Source organism: Myxine glutinosa, chromosome 14, assembly GCF_964187855.1.
Source record: "Myxine glutinosa chromosome 14, kmMyxGlut1.1, whole genome shotgun sequence".
In the NCBI taxonomy this organism is placed as follows: Eukaryota; Metazoa; Chordata; class Myxini; order Myxiniformes; family Myxinidae; genus Myxine; species Myxine glutinosa.
In genome coordinates, this window is record NC_136274.1 from 399,671 (window position 1) to 422,229 (window position 22,559).

The following is a 22,559-nucleotide window of genomic DNA, read 5'->3' on the forward strand; positions in this document are numbered from 1 at the left end:
CAGATTTATCCCCTCTCGTCTTCAGTTGTAATACCCTTCCTCCCGTCCAGGTACACGGAATCTTGTGGTGAGGCAGTTGCCCTGAAAAAAACTTGACTTCTCTCATTGAAGACAAATCCAACGGAAGGCAATCTCATTTGCTTTCAAAAAGCTCGGAACAAGTGTGTTTCTACCCTCAGGAGAGCCAGGAAACAATATCTCTCCACTCTCTAACATGTCTCTCTCCTCCAAATCCTGGTGGCGTCTGGTCAAATCTGTGTCTGGTGTTTGTTCCCCCTCCATCCCCTCCCTTACCTCAAATGGCTACACAGCTGACTGCACCTGAAAAAGCCGAATGCCTCAACTGCGTGTTTACCTCAAAATCTTGTGTCCCGAACCCATCTCTCTCTGTAGATACCTTACCCAGTCGAACCCAGCTGCTCCTGGACTCTGCGTCCTTCTCTCCTGACAAGGTGGAGAAGTTTCTGTCAAACCTCGACTCTGATTCTACAACTGGACCAGACGGCATCAGCCCACGGGTCCTAAAATCCTGCTCTGCTGCTCTTTCACACCCTCTCTCTGTTCTCTTCACCCTCTCTTTTGCTCAAGGTCATCTGCCATCATCTTGGAAATCAGCAAACATTACCGCTTTACACAAAAAAGGTGCAAAAACAGATCCTTGCAACAACAAACCAATCAGCCTGCTCCCAATTATCAGCAAAGTCATGGAATCCATCATCGCATCTGACATCAAATCCTTCCTCTTCTCCAATGGATTGATCTCGGGTCATCAATTTGGATTCAGACCCGGTCACTCTACTCTGGTCATGCTGCTTCTGCTGGCTCAACAATGGATGGAGGTCCTCAATGCAAACAGGAAATCAGAGCCGTCTCCCTTGACATATCACATGCCTTCGATACGGTCTGGCACTCCGCTATGATCACCAAACTCTCCTCCTATGGTATCCATGGAAATCTTCTCGCATGGCTTGTGGACTTCCTCTCTGGTCATAGTCAACATGTGGCCCTGAATGGATTCTCTCATCTCCCCTTCCTGTTCAGGCTGGAGTTCTCCAAGGCAGTGTTCTGGGACCTGTGCTTTTTCTGGTCTTCATCAATGATCTCTCCGACTCTCTGGAAAATCCTCTCTACCTCTTTGCTGATGACTCCACTCTCTGCTGCTCCATACCTCATCCCTCAGATCGGCAGTCTGCAGCCTCCTCACTCTCTGCAGACCTGGACAAAATCACAGACTGGGCAAACAAGTGGAACATGTCTTTCAATCCTGACAAGTCTCACACCCTCACTATGCCTCTACGAAAAGACCAACTGGAAAACCCTCCCATCTACTTTCTCAACAATCCTCTCGAAGAAGTTCTGTCACTCAAGCTTTTGGGTCTCACTATCTGCCATGATCTTTAATGGGAAAACCACCTTTCCAAGCTGGCCTCCAAAGCCAGTCACTGACTGGGCACCCTCCATTGTGCAAAATCTTCCCTTGGCACACCTGAGCTCCTCACCACATACAAGGCTTTCATCCGCAGCTCAATGGAATACTGTTCTCCACTCTGGGCTGGTGCTCCTGCCTCACACCTAGCTCAGCTTCACACTGTTGAAACCAAAGCTTTCAGGATCATTGGTATCTCCCGCGATGAAGCTAACTCTGAGGGCCTTTAACTCACTGACCACAGGCAGGTAGGTGGTCTGTCTTCTCACGACTCCTTTTTGGCCTAGCTCCCCCAGGTCTGTCTGTGCTCTTTCCCCCAAATATTCCTACAACTGGCACAAGATCTGCCAGCAACCCTCTTCTGGTTAAACTGCCAAAATCAAGACTCTCTGCTCACCTTCACTCTTTCATTCCTCTTTTCTCCCACCTCTGGAATAAACTCCCTCGCTCTCTTCAATCCCCCTCCTCCCTCCAGGTCTTTAAAACAGCTGTTCAGCACCATCTCTTATTTTCCCCCATCCAAAACTTTATCTTTTATACCCCCATTAATTCACCCCAGATCCACTTTTTTGAAATACCAACTTCTTTCCTGGAAGTCTTAGCAGTGTCCATGTGTTTTATACCTCTCCCAGCCCACCCCCCTCCCACCCCTTCCCACCCCTCCTTCCCCCAAGCCCTCTCCCTCCCACAGATTTCCCAATGTCCTTGTTGTACTTGTGTGTGTCTCTCTCTCTCTCCCCATCTTGTCTCCCGCTCCCTTTATTATGTTTTATGTGTCCGTTGTTTTTTTGTGATTAATGTTAGCTCTTACACGAGCCTCAATCTTGTATCCAATTTTTTTAAAATCTGTCTGTCTCATTTGCATGTTTGTACGTTTGTACTTTTGTTTCGACAATTACAACACTTTATCCGATCAGTTTGAAATTTTTTGAGCATGTTCTATGCAGCAATATAAGATAAGAATGTAAATCAATGACGTCACATGTCATGTGGTTCGGCAGCTATATTGGATTGAACGTAAAAAAAATTAAAAGTCAACCTTTCCAGAACGGCTGACCAGATTGATGTGAAATTTCATGCACATGATCGACTGAACTTGGGGAATATAGGATGGAAATTTTAACCTCGTAGGTCACATGGTCTGGCAGGTATGATTTTTGTGAAGACTAAACCTTTAAAAATCAACCCCCCCAGATCGGTGTGGTATTGGGAGTCAACAATCGGCTGGGTGGTTAAGTGTAAACTTCATGGCTGGGTTACACGAGGCTCGATCTTGTATACAAAAAAACAACAACAAAAACCCAAAAAACAAAAGTAATTCATCAAAAAAAAAAAAATTAATCATGCCTGTAATGAAATAAAGGTTGAGATACGTTGCAGTTCCCTCTCTGGTGGTGTGATAAGCAATGTGCCTCTAAGAGGATTGGCCTGAGAGCAAGGAATCTGTCTGTCTTTTGTAACAAATTTGAGCTGGTAGGTTTAAATGACGCATCTTTATATGGCTTGCTTTACATGAGACATTTTATATGATTGCCTGCTAATATGTGATTATTGTTTTATAGATGACGTGGAGGATTGATTTGAATAAAACTCATTATCTTAAAGGAGTTTTGTAATTGAAATCATGACATTTATTATTGAAATAATCTCCTTCGCGAGGATTCTATGGACAAGCTACTGAGACTCGAGAAGTTCTGCGGGGACCCTCAGGCGATGGATGCTGCGAGCCAATGAAAACACTGGCTTCACGCCCTGACTAATTATATTGCCATGGTGCTGGAGATGACCAGGGTGCAAAACCTTTCTGTGCTCACCTGTCACGTGTACAACACCGTGTTCAACGACATTTCACATTGTGAGACTTATGAGACTGCTGTGCAGGCTTTGAGAGAAATCTACGTAAAACATCGTAGTGCTTTGTACGCGAGACACATGCTCGCTAGTCGGCGACAGGATCCCTCGGAGCCTCTCAAACGTTATCTTCAGTAATTCAGAAGACTCGGGAAAGACTGCATGACTGAGGCTCGAACGGCCGCTGGGATAACTGAAGATTCGATGTGAGACGCCTTTGTGACTGGCCTCTCGTCACCCACGATATGGCTAAGATTACTTGAGAAAACAGCTACGATGCTCCAAGATGCTTATGATCAAGCTCGCATCCTGCAGCTCGTTCAGACTCGCTCAGAAGCATACGGACGGCCTTACATAACAGCAGGAGCAACCGCTGAGGCTTACACGGAGATGACTCCTAATGCCGAGCGACCCCTTGCGGGCGCCGCGGCTGCTCCGGGAGCAACCGACGCTCTGCCGGCACCCAAAGAGGAAGGCCTGAGTACTTCTGCTGCTGTCTCCCCTGCCGAGAACACAAAGTGTTGCTTCTGCGGAAATCGTCGGCACGTACGGGCTCTTTGTCCCGCCAAGGAAGCACTGTGTCATACTTGCAGAAAAAAGGACACTTTACAAAGGTTTGTCGTTCGATGAAGACGCGACGTACTACACTCGCGGGAGCTAACACTTCGCGGTCGCCCACTCCGCGGACCCGGGCCTGTCTCGTAGCCTCTCCAGCACAGTGCTTCCGGTGCTCGTCGAGGGGAAAGCTGCCGATGCACTGATAGACACAGGCAGCAGCGCGAGCTATGTCTGTCAAGCACTGGTTTGGCGCCACGGATGGACGGTAGGCCCAGCTACGCGGCGAATCTACATGGCGTCTGCAGGCTTGTGGATTCACACTAAGGGAATGTGCATTGTTAATTTGGTGGTTAATGATGTTGTGTATCGCAATGTAAAACTCATGATGATGCCAAATGTATGCGCTGATGTGCTGTTGAGACATGATTTTTGCATAGACATAGGCTGTTGGAAATGCAATTTGGATTCGGGGAGAGCACTCTTTCTGTTTGCGGTCTGACTGAGATGGCTATCAAGCCACCTGCTCTCTTTCCTAGCTTAACTGCTGATTGTAAACCGCAGACCATAAAGTCTTGACGATACACTCGTGCTGACACGCAGTTCATTGCTGATGAGACTAAATGATTGCTGCGGGAGGGCGTTATAGAGCCTAGTAGTTCTCCATGGAGGGCCCAGGTGCTTGTGGTGCATACGGCTAATCATCGGAAGCGCATGGTCATGGATTATTCGCAGACTATTAATAGATTCACACAGCTTGACGCATATCCATTGCCCAAAATGGATGATGTGGTAAGGGACATGGCTAAGTACCACGTATTCAGCACCTTGGATCTAAGAAGTGCGTACCATCAGATACCGATACACGAGTCTGACAGGCCCTACACTAGGTTCGAATCTGGCCAAAGGCTCTATCAATTTCGTTCATCCCTTTCGGCGTAACCGTACCAGTTCACTGGTACGTTCCAGTTTGAGTACCAGTTCACTTGTAATTCCCTGTTTGTCGTAAAAGGCGACAAAAAGGGTTGGCGGCAGGAAGGGCATCCGGCCGTAAAACATTGCTTCAAAAAGGGACCGAAAAACAACAACAACCACGGTGCCCGAAAAAGGCCAACCCCCGCTTGCGGGGGAAAATGGCCTCTAAAGGTGTTTTTTTTTTTTCGGCGTAACAAACGGTGTATCATGTTTTCAGCATGCCATCGATGTCATTATTGCTAAAGAGAAATTGAAAGACATTTTTGTGTAAGTTGACAATGTGCCGGTTTGCGGCCACAATCAAGAAGACCATGATGCCAACTTGCGCAGATTCCTGTGGGTAGCGCAACAGTACCATTTCACTTAAACGAGGAAAAATGTAAATATTCGGCCCAGACGATAGATCTTCTCGGGTACACAGTGACCGGAGGCGAGATAAAACCGGATGCCGAGAGACTGCGCCCTTTGCTCGACATGGCTGCTCCGTGTGATAGTGACCGATCAGCAGTCTGTTGCATTTATGCATGACCATCGGCATGCACAACACATTAAGAATGAAAAGATATCGAGATGGCGGATATAATTGGCAGAGTATTGCTTTGACATAACCTTTCGCCGACGACGTGATAATCTGGCAGCTGATGCCCTGTCTAGACCTGTCTGTGCGGGCATGACGTCCGACGATCTGTGGGTTATCCACGAATCTCTATGTCATCCGGGGGTGACTCGTCTCGCACATTTTGTTCACTGCCGTAACCTGCCTTTCTCGGTCGATGATGTCAGACGTCGTCAGACACCACGTTTGGTGTGCGCTGAAGTGAAGCCTCATTTTTAAAAGCCGCCGGTGGGGACTTTGATTCAAGCTGGCCATCCTTGGAAGAGACTGGGTATCGATTTTAAGGGCCCTGACATGTCATCCGCTACTGTCAGCCGCTGCTTGCGTCAGCTGTTTCTACTGTTCGGACATCCGGCTTTCATGCATTCTGACAGGGGGGCTGCGTTCAGGTCTCAGGAGATGAAGACCTTCCTTCTTGAGTGAGGCATCGCCGCCAGCCGGACCACTCCGTATCATCCGCAAGGGAACAGACAAGTCGAACGATTTAATGGTATTGTCTGGAAGGCCGTGGAAATGGCTTTGAGAACATGGGGCTTGAGGTCTCATCAATGGGGTTTAGTGTTACCCAAAAGCCTTATACGCTATACGTACTCTCCTATGTACTGCTACAAATGAAACTTCCCACGATCGAATGTTTCGTTATCAAAGGCGTACTGCGAGTGGACAATCCTTGCCAGGTTGGCTATCTGAACCCGGAACCGCTTTTTTTTTTAGACGGAGGGTCCGCAATAGTAAATATGAACTGCTAGTCGATCGGGTATATGTGCTGGAGACGAATCCAGAATATGCCCATATTCGGATAGCGGACGGATGCACGGCAACCGTATTGGTTCGGCATCGAGCTCCCTGTGGCAAGGATCCTTGTTCTGGTATGAGTGAGGGGCATGTGGCCGGGCAGGAACCGCTTAACACACCTGCGTTGTCTCCTCTTGGGCCAGTAGTGGATTCTTCTTCTTCTAGGCCTCCGTTGCCTGATGGCGTCGCAATTCGTGCGGAGCCGCTGGGGCCCGGACCTGAAGTAGATTCCCCTAGTCCGGCAGTGACCGTAGTATGGATTATGTTCATGCGTGCTTGCCTGGAATTTTAAATTGGTGGGAGACAACAACAACACAACATGCATTTTAAGGCCATTTCCCCTGCTAGAGCGGGGGTTAGCCTTGCGGTCCCCATGACAATCTTCTCCATTTTGCCTTATTTTCTGCATCTCTCCTTGTTAACCCCCTTGCCCGCATTTCTTCTTCCACCATCTTTAGCCAAGTCTTTCTCGGTCTTCCCCATCCTCTACTTCCTTCTACATTAATTTCCATCACTCTTCTCAACCAGTCACTTTCATCCTTCCTCAACACATGACCAAACCATCTCAACCTGTTCCTCTTCACAGCATCCATCACAGGCAATATTCCCATCATCTTTCGCAATTCATCATTTGTCTTCCTCTCTCTCAACGATATTCCGCACATCCACCGAACCATTCGCATTTCCACCCTTTCCAGCCTTCGTTGCTGCTCTACGTTCATTACCCATGTCTCGTTCCCATAAATCATAACACTTCTCACACATGCAGCATACACCTTTCCCTTCAGCTTCAACGACACTCCCCTCCTCATCAGCATGCCACTCAGTTCCCAAAACTTCTTCCATGCACATCTCACTCCAGCAACCGTTGCGGAGTCTGATCCACCTTCTCCATTCAGCATGTCTCCAAGGTAGCAAAATGTTTTCACATCTTCCAGCTTCATGCTGTCTCCAAGATCAAACTCAAAATTTCCTCCATCTGCAGCTCCCTCTGTGCACACCTTACATTTGAATGTAGCTGCCACACTGGTTAGTGACCCTCTCAGACCACTACATTTTTGATGAACCCACTCAGCGCACATTGTACATTGAATGGAGTTCACTCCGACACCCTTCCTGCACACAGCACTCGGCCACTTCCCAGTTCTTTCCACCTCACCACATGCTTTGCCACTTGCCATCACCTTCGTCTTTCCGATATTCACCTTCAGACCTTTTGTCTCCATACATTCCTTCCACTTGTTCATCTTTTCCTTCAGTCCATCCATACTTTCCACAGTCAACACCAGATCATCTGCATACAACAACTCCCACGGTAAACCCTCCTTTACGTTCTGAGCCAGCACCTCCATCACAGCTACAAATAGTAGTGGACTTAGTACCGACCCCTGATGCACTCCCACCTTCACCTCAAACTCACCACTGTTCCCGTCCTTCGTCCTTACAGCTGTGCGCGCTCTTTTGAACATTGCCATCACTACTCTGATCAACCACTCCTCTACTCCTAACTTCCTCAATGCCCATGTCAATACTTTGCGTGGAACCCTATCGAATGCTGTCTCCAGATCAACAAACCCAAGAAACAACTACTTCCTCTTCTCCATGTACTTCTCCTACAACTGCCTCACAATAAAGAGCGCGTCTGTCGTTCCTCTTCCTGGCATAAATCCAAACTGCATTTCGTCGAATCTTCACCTTCTTCCTTATCCTCCTCTCCAACACCCTTTCCAATACCATCATTCCATGCTCCAATAACTTTATCGCTCAGTACGAGCCACACTCCAGAGGATCACCTTTCCCCTTGTACAGAGGGACGAGGGTACTCAGTTCCCAATCCACTGGAATGCGGCCTTCTTTCACCACCAGATTACAGATCTCTGTCATTCTCTTCACACCCCAACTTCCTGCTGCCTTCAACATATCTCCCACAACTCCCGTCGGCCCTCCCGCTTTTCCACTCTTCATTTCTTTTATCGCTTCCTCAACTTCCTTCTGTTATCTTCTCTGCCGGTCCTAAAACTGGGTTACTCTCTATGTTGCCATCCCATTCATTCTCTGTATTCAACAGCATTTCCATATATCTTTGCCATCTTCCTTTAATTCCATCTGGGTCGACAACGATTTGTCCCACTTCATCCTTCAAGCAACTCACCCCCATCACATCACACCTCTCTTTCGCTATGTGCTTTGCAATCCTGAATACTGCTCTCTGACCCCCTTCTGAATCCAAGCGTTCTCCGAACATTTTCCTACATGCCTCCTGCGCCTTTGCTACCTCTTTCTTTGCAGCCTTCCTGGCTGCCTTATAACTTTCATGCTCTGCTGTTTCTGCTCCCGTACCCTTCGCCTTCTACCACTCCTTGAACTTCATCCTCTTCTCGTCAATCCTCTTTCCAACTTCATCATCCCACCACCATGTTTCCGAGTGCCTCGGTGGTCCTTTTGTCCATCCACATACCTCACCAACGGCTCCCAACAGACTAGCTTTCATTGACATCCAACCACTTTCAAGCTCAACCACATCATCCTCTACCCTACTCAGCCTCTCTTTTAATGCCTCCCTTACTGTCACCTCTTTCAACCTCCACACCTTCATTCTTGGTTGGTACTTCACCCGCCGAGCTCTCCTCGCACCTTTCACCCTTATGTCGCAGACAACCAAGTGGTGCTGTGAAACAGCCTCCTCCCCCGGGATCACCTTTGTGTCACGGAGGTGCCCCCTATCTCGCCTACGCACCATCAGGTAGTCAACGTTTGTCGTCGACCCACCTGACGTGTATGTAACAAGCTTATTATCCTCTTTCTGGGACTGAGTATTACAAATCAACAAATCAGCTCCATCAGCAAACTCCAAAATCCTTTCACCTTCTCCATTTCTCACACCATATCCGTAACCCCCATGAACTCCCTCAAAACCATCCATACTCCTTCCCACATGTCCATTTAGGTCTCCTCCCACCACAACAACTTCCTCATCTTTCACGTTTTCCATCAGCTTCTCTATCGCACACAAGAACTTGTCCTTCTCTTCATTGCTTCGACCAACCTGCCGAGCATATCCCGAGATGACGTTCACCAAGAGCTTTCCAATCATCATTTTCACCATCATCAACCTATCACTCTCTCGTCACACTCACCACACTGTCTACAAACTCCTCAGAAAACAGGACACCAACACCATTCACGCCCTCCGGGCACCCTTGCCACACAAACTTGTATTTCTGTCCCTGCCTACCCTTCACCATTCTCACACCACTTCCCTTCCATCTCGTCTCTTGCACACAACATATGTCCACTCTTCTTCTGACCAATACTTCCACCACTTCTCCTGATCTCCCTGTCATTGTCCCTACATTCCATGTCCCAAACCTCAGAAACCGATCTCCACTTCGGGCTGCACCCTGCCCATATGTACTTGTAATTGTCATGGTTCTCTTTTTGAGGCAATGTTTTTATGGCCGGATGCCCTTCCTGATGCCAACCCTCTTAGTCGTCTCTTACGACACGCAGGGATACGGTGTACCTATTCTGACCAGGGCACACACTGGGAAACATTTAAAACATGGAAATTCGGGGGGGGGCTGAGGGGGGGCGGGGTCAGCATCACGGCTGCGGTTTAAACATATTCCAACAATATCCAAACAGAACCATGAAAACCATGAAAAACAATCTGGGAAAAGTCTCCAAGCGAGCACGTGGATTTGAGAAAGAAGGAGCAGAGGCGGAAGCAAAACGAGATACAGGGGGCGGGGCACAAGTCGAGACAAGGAGGAGAGCGTACAAGCACGTGTCCGGGAGGAGAGAAAGAATCAATATAGAATTCTTTGTCTAAGGAGGTGAGGTGAGGGGGAGAAAATAAAATAAAAGAAACAAGCAATATAGTGAAGGAAAGAACCCAAATCGACAAAACACCGACGGGGGGAGGGAAGCCCCAAGTTACCAGGCCGCGCACGAGGTACGACCCAGAAAACGATTAATTACACACAAGTTTGGACGAATTACAAACCAATACCAACCAGAAACACAATAACACTTACACAGCAAAATAACCAGTGGAAATTTGACAAAGACAAGAATGGGAAAACACAAACTTCGATGCCGTGGAGAGCTCGAAGTACGCTCCACTCGCCCGAGGAACCGGACCCGGAACACTCATACACTTGGATCGAATGGATAGGAATATGAAAAAGGCGGGGGAGAACATAGACCGCAGGTCGAGCGGGAAAGGCACACTGGTATGCGACGGGGTAGGGCGACTTGAGGAACGCGGGGAAAGCGAGGTGGAGCCAAGCACAGCCGGGTGGAAAGGGGTAGAAATCGCGACACGGGGTATAGAAAAGCCGACGGCCGCTGAATTGGAAAATCTTGTTTTATGTGCACCAGCGGTCGTCGAGCTTAATAAAGAAAAATAATTTACTATTAAAATTGGGATTGAGGAGACGGCAGAGGTAGTACATGAATTGAAGAAAGAAATGGAATGTACACAAAGTCTGCATTCGCATTATGATGTCATGCTGCCTAACCAAAATGGAAGTTTGCAGTTGGTGCAGGAGAGGAGGATCCCGAAGGTAAGTAGGGCTGTGTATTGCGCGAAAAGGTTTGGCGCGAAAGTGTTTGGCGCGAAAGGATTTTTTGCGCGCTTGGGATCCCGACGTCACCCGGGCGCTTGTGGAAGGTCCGTGGTGCACTGTGTGAAGGTGAATGGCGCGAGTGTGAGGAAAAGGTGTGCGCCGAAGCACGAGTGTGAAACAGAGTGTGAAAGTGAGAGTTAGTGCGACAGAGTATGAGATGGTTGGAGAGAGTGTGCGGGAGTGCACACCAGAGCACATTGGAGAGAGTGTGCGGGAATGCACACCAGAGCGCGTGATTGGGTGTGCAGCAGGAGATTGCACACCCGTGGGTAGGTGTGCGCTGAGTGGGTGTATGCAGGAGTGCACACCCACGGTTGTTACAGAGGATGTAACGGGGGAGAGTGCACGAGAGGAGTGCGTGGAAGAAAGGTGTGTAACAGATGAGTGTGTGATAATGGAGTGTGCGAGTAGAATGAGTGCGCCTGGGTGGTATGCACGAGCGAGTGCAGTACAAAATGTGTGGAATGTATGGGAGGCGTTGGAGCGCCGCGTTGTGTGCGTATGGAACGAGTCGTGAGGTGTGGATGTGAGAATGCGACTCGAGCATCGACGCAGACCGGGGCAGCGTTTCGGCCGACGGATAGCTGACGCGAGCTCTCGGGGCGTGGTGCGCTTTGTGTGCTGCGGGAGCCGGCGGGGATCGTTGCCGCGGTGCTCTTGCAAGGAGCGCCGTGCACAATTCGGGCCAGGCCCCGCCCTGCATGGTCGGTGGTGCGCCTTCGCGGGCAAGGCGATCGTCACGATTCCGGGGGAGGTAGGCCAGGTCGGGACCTTCGCCCCCTGGCGTGCGAGGTGCTCCGACCAGGGGAGGTTGGGTCATCGTGGCGGAGACCGGAAGGCTTCGCGCCGTAATGGTGCCTGGAACCTTGGTCCGAGTATGCCTCCTCCCCAGAATCGAAAATGCCGGACGGACCCAACCAACAGGAGACAGACCATCCGCATGCATTGCTCGGTTTTTCGAAGCCGAGCGGTGATGAAATGTATTTCCGCACCGAGGCTCGTAGTACAGTGGACAAAAGGCGATAGTGATGGCGAATGATAGTTTACCATTCATTGGGGCGGAGGAGCAGTAGTTTATGGGGTTTGGCAGTGTAAACTAGCCGAGGGCGAGCTAGGATAATTGTTAGGGATTTAGAGATGACCATAGGAGACATGAGAATTAAGTAGAGACATTGATACCGGTAGAGGGGACGCAGAGAGATTAGGTGGATGATAATGACGAGGGATGTGCTTAGTGTAAAGGGAAGACGGGGAAGCACAAGTATTAGAAGGAAGTAGTTCGTCAGATGATGCTGTGTCTATGAGCTTGAGGACGCACTTTAGGCGCAAATGAGGAATTGAATGGGAATCTTTGTGGTGAGAGCGAGCAAATGAGGCAATGGTCGAGAATGATGTGTATGTGTGTGAATGTGTATGAGTAGAGTATTGTGGACAAGTGTATGTGTATTGGGTGATTGGCTTGCATGGGGTGCAAGTGAAGAATACTGAGTGGTGTGGAATAAATGGTGTGGAATAAATGGTGTGGAGTAAATGGTGTGTAGAATGAGTGGTGTGGAGTGCATGGTGCGAAAGAGTGGATGGGGGAAGATGGACCCCTTCACGAATACCTGGGGAGGGTAGTTTAAAGTTAGGTAGAGGGAGTAGGTAAATTCGTTGGATTTTGACATCTGTGGTGTGTGTAGTAGCAAAGTATTGCTTGGAGGGGTGCGTAAGTCTGTGGAATGGCTGGGCGTGTGAGCCTGTTGGTAAGTATGGTTATTGGGGCACCCCGCCACTGGTAGTCTGTCGGCCAGGTGAGGCCGCAGGTAGGCTCTGGGAGCCAGGTAGAGTTCAAGTCGAGTTCAGTGGGGCCCAAGGATCCGAGGAGAGGACCCGGGTAGCCCATGCCAGAGAGGGCATCACGGGGTGAGAGAGCCAGGAGGGCCTTCCCCAGGTTAGGGTAGTTGAGGAGCTGGGCAAGCTCGGGTGGCGACGTCAGTGGCAGAGGTGCGCAGGTAGGTAGACCTGCTGGTAGAGCCACACGACCCAGCCCCGAAATTGTGCCAGGGCACAGTGAGGAAAAATTGGGGGAATGAGACCCCAAATTGAAAGGCACCACAGAAGTCAATGGGAATTGGTTTTTAGAACCACATAGAGTAAAGATGGCCAATTGGATTGGCAGGACAAGACCCTGCCACAAAAAGACAAGGATGAAATCTCTTCGCACCATCCACATCCACTCACCAAGATGATAGGACTCCACACCAGGTTTTTGCAGACGATTTGGAATGAAAGACGCATCATGACGTGGGTGAGACCGTGTGTGATTCCATCCCTTCCTTCTTGGGAGGGATTGGGGACGAATTTGGCAAGAGGAGAGATGTGGGAGACGAGACGGTAGACGAATTTGTAAATTTTAAATACGGGGAAGGGCAAGGGTAGTGTAAATTGACATGGGGTGGGTCACGTACGTCTAGGGACGAGCTTTCTCCGCTCGCTCTCCTGCGCCCCTCATGTCGCATTACCTTGTATTGACATGTACCCTTGTGCCCTTGCCCCCGCTAACCTCTGCTTTGTCTTCCTCCCCACTCATGGACCCATGGTCTTTTGTTGAGGGGAGTGTGCAGGTGCCCTGAGTGGTGCGGCCGCACCTTTGCGCTGCACCCTGCTGCCTGCACCGGTACACAAAATGGACCACACGTTATGTAAGCCTGGCACCTTTGCTGGAGCAGACCATTGCTGCCAGCAGCATCTTACTTGCAGACCACTGTTCTTAAGTGGCGCACATGGCATGCAGTCGGACCACCTACGCTGGCCCTGCTGGCCAAAATAAAAAGCGGACACGGTTTGTGCACTTTTTATTAATTATCTTTGGTGTGTCCGGGAAAGAAGACATTAAGTTTAACAACGGCACACCGAAGAACATGAAGCAAGAAGATCCATCGGCCCAGCAGCCAAGCACAAGACATCATAACTGATTAATTTGAAATGTTTCCGTGCATTTTTCATGATGGTGCATTTTTGGTGATGGTGCTTTTTGTGCATTTATTCATTTTGGTGCATATGGGTGAATGGTGTATTGGTGCAGTGCAGTGCAATTGGTGTTTCCTCTTTTCAAAATTTTTTCTTTCTCCCACAAAAGACAGGTCCTGGGTTGTAGTATTGTAAATAATTAGTTGTCTTGTAAATAACATGCGCCCCACCGGCTTTATGTGTAGTTTGAAAATAATTCCGTAATTCTGTTAATTGTGGGCGTGAGTCAGTTAGATTGTACACAACGCAGCAGGTGGGACAAATCTAGTGTTTAAAACTGTCGCACCCAGGGTGTTAGGTTAAATGTAGAGGGAAACCACACCTGAGTGTCACACTAATTTAAAAGGTAGTCCTGACCCTTGCTTGGAGCCGGCCGTCCTCACTGGTATGTGGTTCGACTCGGGGACGAGCCTGGCAAAAGGAGGGGTGCAGCGTTACGGTTTTGAGAACCCACACAGGTAACATCATTAAAGGTTAAAGGTTGCACCCCATAGTTAGGCCACAAGCAACACGTAGGTCACCTTAGAACATTAGTTATTTCTTAGTATATGTGAGATAAGGCCATTTCCAATAGTTGCATCTGCGTTGTGTAAAACAAATAAGAGTAGGCCCCGTTCATCCTGCACCCCTCCCTCCAACCGACTCCATTGAGCACTATCCAGTCTGCACCCCAATGCCCCTCGCAGTTTGTTACGCGTTGGGCCGGCAGCGTTAGCTGCCAGTTGCTCGCTCAAACCAGCCAAATGCCACGAGGTAAGGCCTCGACAAGGGGCGGAGCGCAAGGGTGGGGATGTGGCCACGTCAAGCGGACATCAAGGGCAGAGCCGGTAAGACCCCATCAACCAACCTGGGCTGAGGCGACATCGCCCGACAGAGTGTGGCTGGACATTCCAGAGGGTTCGCTGGGCGTGGCAATAAAACCCTTCGCACGAGGCCCCCACCTGAGTTATGAGGAGGGCATGCGCTGAGTCAGATCCCCAAGGAGACGCTTGCTGAGTTATGAGGAGAACGCGCTGTGGGCTTGAGTTATGAGGAGGGCATGCGCTGAGTCAGATCCCCAAGGAACGCGCTGAGTTCTGAGTTACGTGTCTTGAACGAGTTATGATGGGAGAGGCACTTGGGTTGTGAACGAATTATGAGCTGGGGTCCTCTCTTGAACAGTTATGGGAAGGGAGAGGCAGGCACTCGAGTATTGAGAAGGACTGCAGCGTTGTAAAGGACTCGTGAGGGAAGCCAAGCATTGGCATTCGTGCAGAAGGACTTTTGTGGAAAGGCGCTTTGGTAACACCATTGTGGAAAGTGGCACATTGTACCAAGCGATACCGGGAGCGCGTATAAAGGCGCCGGTACAACTATTACGTACGCAGTGCAATCGCCAGCCTACCATCCCCCCTAGTATAACTTCGTCAGGTTCACTATGTTTTTTCATTCAAAATCATGGTAGATTAGCAAACCTATACATTTTTGGAAACGTTATTACATGGAAAATCTGAAAATCAGTGTTTACCTTTGCCAATTCCGACCAATTTGATTCGACCAATTCGACCACTCGACCAATTCCATTCGACCAATTCGACCATTCGACCAATCGCTTCGAACGACCATTCGACCATTCGACCAATTCGATCGATTCGATTCATCGAATTCGATTCGATCGACCATTCGACCAATTCGATTTGCCAATCAATTTGACCGACCTTTGCTTGTGTGGAACGGACTGTGAAAACGATGCGGACGATATTGTCGGATACGACACACAGGACAGTGATGACGAACTCTAAATGGCATATTCTGTAATCGTGTATGTTTGATGCCATTGACTGCCTGTGTATATTTTGTCATTGACTGCCTGTGTAGATGTGAAGTTATACTGACTGCATGTGTATATATGATTTTGCTGACTGCCTGTGTATGTTTGGTGATATGAATTATTGTGACACATTTTGATGTTATTAACTGCCTGTACAAAATGATAACATGTATTTGATTATGCAACTTATCGCGAATATAAAGACAGTATTTTGCAATTCAAAACCTTTGATTCGTGTCTTACCATTCCCCATAGCACTAATTTGATACTTTCATTGGATTCCTTGTCCCTTAAAATATAGGTTTAGTATATTTTTAAAAGTTTTTAGGGTAATTAGAGGCAGAAATAGAACAAAATATGTATTTTACAGTGGCTCTTTTGAAAATCCAAAATGGCCGCCATACAGGTATCTCTCCAAATGTAAACATTGATTTTTAGTTTCCTTATGCTATAACCTTTCCAAAAATGTATAGGTTTGCTAATCTACCATGATTTTGAACGAAATATAATTTATTGACATAGTGAACCTGACTAACTGTCCGATCCGTGCCGATCTCGCCAGCCGCCTGCCGTCTACCTCACCAGCTGCTTTGTGGTACGAGTCGGGGACCGGAGCGAGCTGTGGATGCCATCGGTGGACCCTCAACCCGACCATCTACAACCCCGTGTAAGTGAGTCTGAGAGTGAGTCTGAGTGCGAACGGGCCCGTGTCCAGGGATAAGCATAAGACTGTATAAGGCTACCCTGTGTATCTGCTTCTTCCTCTTCCCTGTACATTGCTTCTTTTTCTTCCTCTTCTTATTTGTACAAAGTGTGAATAAATTACCGGTTCTTCCTGTTTTCCTCTTAATTCGACCGTCTTAGTGATTTCTCCATTGGGTAAGCGTGGCACGATCACAACCACTCCAATCGGGTTAGTTCCCGTTAACGGCCCGAATCCGGGCTCGCTTTCGCTCGGCGTGTCCACTAACGCCGTGGTTCGGGTGGGGTTCTTTCCTTGCTTCACGGCCGGTGTTAGTACTTAGTTAATAAGACTAATTCGGCTTACAACTCTATTTAACACCGACCGGAAGGAACGTGACAGCCCCGGGATCGCGTCGGCTAGTAAAAAGACATGGGGATTAATCCCCCTTTGATAAGGGGGAGGCCGACGTTCAGAGATCCGCAACAATTTATACAATTTCAGCTCAGACAATTTATTCAAAAGAAAGAAGAGAGGGGAGGGGGTGGTGAGAATTTTTTCATTTTCATCTTCCTCTTCGTATGTTGTTCAGTTGTATATTACTTGAAATTCAGCACCTAAAAAGGCTGTGATTAATATTCCTTTAACACTCTCCCAACACATGTCCTAAGTTTATTTTCCCCCCATTTATTTTATTTAATGTCTTTTTTTAACCCTTTGAGTACTGGATTTTTTTTTGATAAAAAATACCCCCGTACGGGATTAATTTGACATTACAGGAATGTAACCACGTACTGATGATCTATTTATAGGTATAGTCGATGACGTGTAGTAACGTCATCCATACACAAAACTTTTTCGCGCATTGCGGCATTGGACGTCATCCGTACTCAAAGGGTTAACACCAAACAACAACATCCTTTTTTTTTTTTTCAATGACGCAAAGATTGGTACTCCCATCAGCGAAGCGACGGGTTTTATATGTGAGTTTTACTTAAAGTATTAAGTGTGGGAGTTTGTTCCAGAGGCGGGCGAAAAGAGGAATGAAAGTGTGAAGATGAGAAGAGTCTTGATTTTGTCAGTTTCACCAGAAGATCTTGTGTGACCTGTAGGAATATTTGGGGGACAGAGCACAGAGAGAGCTGGGGGAGCAAGGCCAGAGAGGAGTCGCTAGAAGACAGAAAGACCACCAACCTGCGGTGAGTAAGTGAAAGGCCCTCGGAGTTAGCTTCATCGCGGGAGATTCCAATGATCCTGAAAGCTTTGGTTTCAACAGTGTGAAGCCGAGCTAGGTGTGAGGCAGGAGCACTGGCCCAGAGGGGGGAACAGTATTCCATTGAGCTGCGGATGAAAGCCTTGTATGTGGTGAGGAGCTCAGGTGTGCCTAGAAAGGACTTTGCACGACGGAGGATGCCCAGTCGGCGACTGGCTTTGGAGGCCAGCTTGGAAATGTGGTTTTCCCAGGAAAGATCATGGCAGATAGTGAGACCCAAAAGCTTGAGTGACAGAACTTCTTCGAGGAGATTGTTGAGAAAGTAGATTGGAGGGTTGTCCAGACGGTCTTTTCAGAGAGACAAAGTGAGATTGTGAGATTTGTCAGGATTGAAAGACATGTTCAACTTGTTTGACCAGTTTGTGATGTTATCGAGGTCTGAAGAGAGTGAAGAAGCTGCTACATGCCAATCTGAGGGTTGAGATATGGAGTGCCAAAGGGTGGAGTCATCAGCAAAGATATAGAGAGGATTTTCCAGAGAGTCGGAGAGATCATTATTGAAGACCAGAAAAACCACATACGCCAGAAAACTGCATTGAGGGACTCCAGCCTGGACAGGGAGGGGAGATGAGAGAATTCCATTTGGAGCCACACGATGAGTACAACAGGAGAGGAAGTCTGCAAGCTGTGTGTGGAGGAGAAGGGAGCAGAACTTACGACCGGTGGGCTGATGCCGTCTGGTCCAGTTGCAGAATCAGAATCGAGGTTTGACAGAAACTTCTTCACCTTGTCAGGAGAGAAGGACACAGAGTCCAGGAGCAGCTGGGTTCGACTGGGTAAGGTGGGAACAGAGAGAGATGGGTTTGGGACAAGATTTTGAGGCAAACACAGACTTAAGGCATTCAGCTTTTTCACGTACGGTGTCAACTGTGCAGACGTTTGAGGTAAAGGAGGGGTTAAAAGGGGAACAAACACCAGAAACAGATTTGAGCAGACGCCACCAGGATTTGGAAGAGAGAGACAGGTTTGAGAGTTCAGTGGTGAGAGTAGAGAGATATTGCTTCCTGGCTCTCCTGAGGGTAGACACACACTTGTTCCGAGCTTGGTGCAAGGAACTGAGATTACCTTCAGTTGGATTGGCCTTGCAGGAGGCAAAGGCAAGTTGTTTCAGGTTAACTGCCTCACCACAAGATTCAGTGTACCATGGACAGGAGGAAGGGTATGACAACTGAAGACGAGATGGGATAAATCTGTGCATGAGAGAGAGCAGTTTTCTATGGAAAAATTCCCAGGAAGAGTTGATGTCAGAGGCAGTAGAGATGGGAGACCAATCCAGACAATTGATGGCTGCCTGAAGACCGTCCCAGTCGGCCTCGACTGGATAGAAGTTGGTCCATGTTGTCAGACAGCACGATGTGAATGAAGTCATCACTGTTTGGAGGACGGTACAGAACACATATGAACAAAAGGTGGGAGCGGAGAGGAAGCCGTAACCAGAGGTACTCGTGAGGGTGGGTTGGAGAGAGCGCAGTGCAGGGAGAGTGAGGAAGAGAGTTTTTGATAAGGATAGCAACCCCACCTCCAGGACGAGGCTCAGGTCTATCATACCGGACGGAGGAGGGAGTAACCAGGAAGAGATATTAAGGAATCATGGACATCTTGAAGGAGGAAAGTTTCTGTTAAGAAGATTACGTCGGGTTTGTCAGAAGCAACCTGCATGGAGAGATCAATCAGGTTTGAGCGAAGGCCCCAGATGTTTGAGGTCCATACTGTCAAGGAAGAGGAGTGGGGGGGAGCATCGGGTACAGGACAAGGGAGGGGAGGGGTAGGGTAAGATGAGGAGGGAGAGGGGGAGGTAGGGAGAGCAGTTGCTTGTGTGTCAGAGATTGTATGAGAGCAAGGAGAGAGGGCAGGATGAGGAGGAGGACAAAAGGCTGTATGGTGATGGGATGAGTTGATTGAGGGTGGGGTGCAGAGGAAAGTAGAAGAATGGAGGAGGTGGAGGAATGAGTTGGAAGAGAGAGGACTCTGGGAGGAGCCAGCTTTGTGGATGGGTGAAGAAGCAGCTTGGAGGAGAAAGGGTGAGAGGGAAGATTTGAAAGGGAGGGGTAAGGTGGGAGATTTTGAGGGAAGCGGTGAGGGGAAGTTGGGAGGGGAGGGGTGAGGAGGGAGTTTTGAAGGGGAGGGGCGAGGGGAGGTTGGAAGGGGAGAGTGAGGAGAGGATGGAAGGGGAGGGGTGGGAGGAGTGATGGGGGAGGTTTGAATGGGAGGAGTAAGTGGGGAGATTTGGAGGGTAGGGATGAGGGAAGGTTGGAAGGGGAGGGGTGAGGAGGGAGTTTTGAATGGGAGGGGTGAGGAGGAGGTTGGAAGGGGAGGAGTGATGGGGGAGATTTGAAGGGGAGGGGTAAGTGGAGAGATTTGGAGGGTAGGGGTGATGGGGGAGTGTTGAAGGGGAGGGGTGAGGAGGTTGGAAGGGGAGGGATGAGGGGAGGGGTGAGGGGAGGTTGGAAGGGGGAGGGGGATGGGGGAGGTTTGAAGGGGAGGAATGAGGGGTGAGGTGAGGTGAGGTCATCTTGTCTCCCGCTCCCTTTATCTTTTGTTTTATGTGTCGATTTCTTTTTTTGTGATTGATGTTAGCTCTTACACGAGCCTCAATGTTGTATACAAAAAAAAAAAAAAAAAAAAAAAAACTACGTTTATTATTTCATCAATATAATCAAAACAAGCACAAAGGCCAATCGAAAAGAATAAAGTAAAGGAAGATCAAACCGTGCAAGAAGAATATTATGATCGAGCATAACGGTGCAAGTTACCTTACAGCAGCTTTAGGAATGGATCCATACACCAAGGAGGATAGGCCCCTGTAGAGACCTTTGACACCATGGCCACGCACCGTCACCTTCACACAGTCAACTTGGGAAACAGAATACCGTGTGTCAAAGGCAAAGGAAGGATGTTCAAAGAAAAATACAATCATACAGTTCGGGCTGCACAACGACAATGTAGTCAGAGTTTAAACAGCAGATCACATGGGAAAATTTATCGTGTGCGATAATATTGTTATGGTTTTGCAATAAAGAACACCCCCTCTAATTAATTACACGACAACATGTAGCCTGCATTAGTCAGTTATTTCTTATTAAATGTAAAGATTAGCTCCCTTCCCATTGTGTAGTAATTAAAGCAGATATGCGTTGAGTTAGGCAGGATTCCAACCCTCAGTGTGGTTGAAAGAAGACGTTGTTTTCATGCGCGGGGAGAAACAGTCCACGTGATCTACCGCGACAAAAGGAGGCGGGGCATAAAACCTTCCAAAAGGAGGCGGGGAATGAAGCCTTCCGGGGGGGGGGGGGGCTCAATGACCGCACGTGACTAGCAGTGACCAATGGTAGGTCATGGAACCTTCCAGAAGGACATCCCACCCGATAAAGGCTCGTGCCGATCGTTCTTCAAGCCCTCTCTCCTCGTTCGTCCTTCAAGCTGGCTGTCCTACATGCTGGTTCATCCTTGCTGCGCTTCTCCTTCGTTCCCGTGCTGGTTCTTCATCCAAGCTGTGTCGTCATCCATGCTGGGTCGTCATTCATGCTGGGTCGTCATCCATGCTGAATCATAATCCTCCGGACTTTCCTTCAAGCTGCGTGTCCGGATCAACCCGTGTGCTGTGCACGGGACCTGGGGGGCCCGAGTCAGCATCGGCACGTCTCCCGGTACGACTTTACCCGGTGTGATTCATTCCCTGTGTAAGTGTGCAAGGCGCCTGTGTTGGGATTTAGATAGGTAAGAATTGTTAAGTCTGCATCTCGTCCTTTTTTCTGTGCTATTGTAAATAAAAGACGTGTACATTTTGTTTCCTTTCGACCTGCTCATGTGCGTCCTTTAATCCACAGGCCCAGCATAGTTCGAAACCAAATTTGGTTGCTCGATTAGGTCCGTAGATCACGCAGTATGAAACCACGACCCACACCATGCGATCCGCTCAGCGCACTTGATTGGAATAAGGTGTGGGAACGCGAAGGGTTCAATCCTCAGTCTTTCCAACCACGTGGTATTGAAGTTAATCGGGTCGTGATCGATAACCCTTCGATCCGTGATTGGGAGATTGACAATTGAAGTTGCTTTGCAACTCGCCGGGCGCGAGCTTCGTCGGGCAATGACCCTGTGGACGCGGGGTCCGAGGAGAACTTCACCTCCCCCCCCCCCCCCCCCCCTCACCCCTCTTAGTACGTCGACAGACCAGGGATCCACAACAATATATACATACATATATATACATATATATACATATATATAACCACCTTTAGAGGCCATTTTACCCCGCAAAGCGGGGGTTGGCCTTTTTCATATATATATACACATACATACATACATACATATATACACATATACATATATACATACATACATATACATATATACATATTTTTCATACATACATATACATATATACATACATTTCCATACATACATATATACATACATATATACACATACATACATACATACATATATGTATGATACATATATGTATACATACATATATGTATGGTTTTTCATACATATATACACAGATATATACATATATACACATATATATACATATGTACACAGATATATATGCATATATATACTTTTTTTTTTCTCTTTTTTTTGTATACAGAGTCGAGGCTCGTGAAAGAGCGAACATTTATCAAACAAACAAATCAAACAAACAAGCAAACAAAGTATATAAAAAGGGGAGCAGTCGACAAGATGGGGAGAGAAGGGGAGTAAGCACACAAACACAACATTTGAGTGCAGGGACATCGGGAGATGTGTGGGAGGGAGAGGGCCTGGGGGGAGGCAGGATAGGTATAAAACGCAAGGGCACCAAGGACTTCCAGGAAAGAAGTCAAAAGTCACCTCAAAAAAGTGGATTTGGGGTGAAATTAGTGGGGGTAGAAAAGATCAAGGTTTTGGATTGGGGAAGATAAGAGATGGTGGTGAACAGCCGTTT

At 48.2% G+C, this 22,559-nt stretch overlaps 1 protein-coding gene across 1 annotated transcript in view; it reads right to left on the reverse strand.

Annotated features, from left to right (window-relative positions):
- SLC25A1 (solute carrier family 25 member 1) overlaps positions 1-22,559 on the reverse strand; it is a 201,707-nt gene that overhangs the window by 84,919 nt on the left and 94,229 nt on the right. The window contains exon 3 of the mRNA XM_078768296.1: positions 20,380-20,479. Coding sequence (XP_078624422.1) covers positions 20,380-20,479 — 100 coding nt within the window. The remainder of the gene's footprint in view (positions 1-20,379; positions 20,480-22,559) is intronic.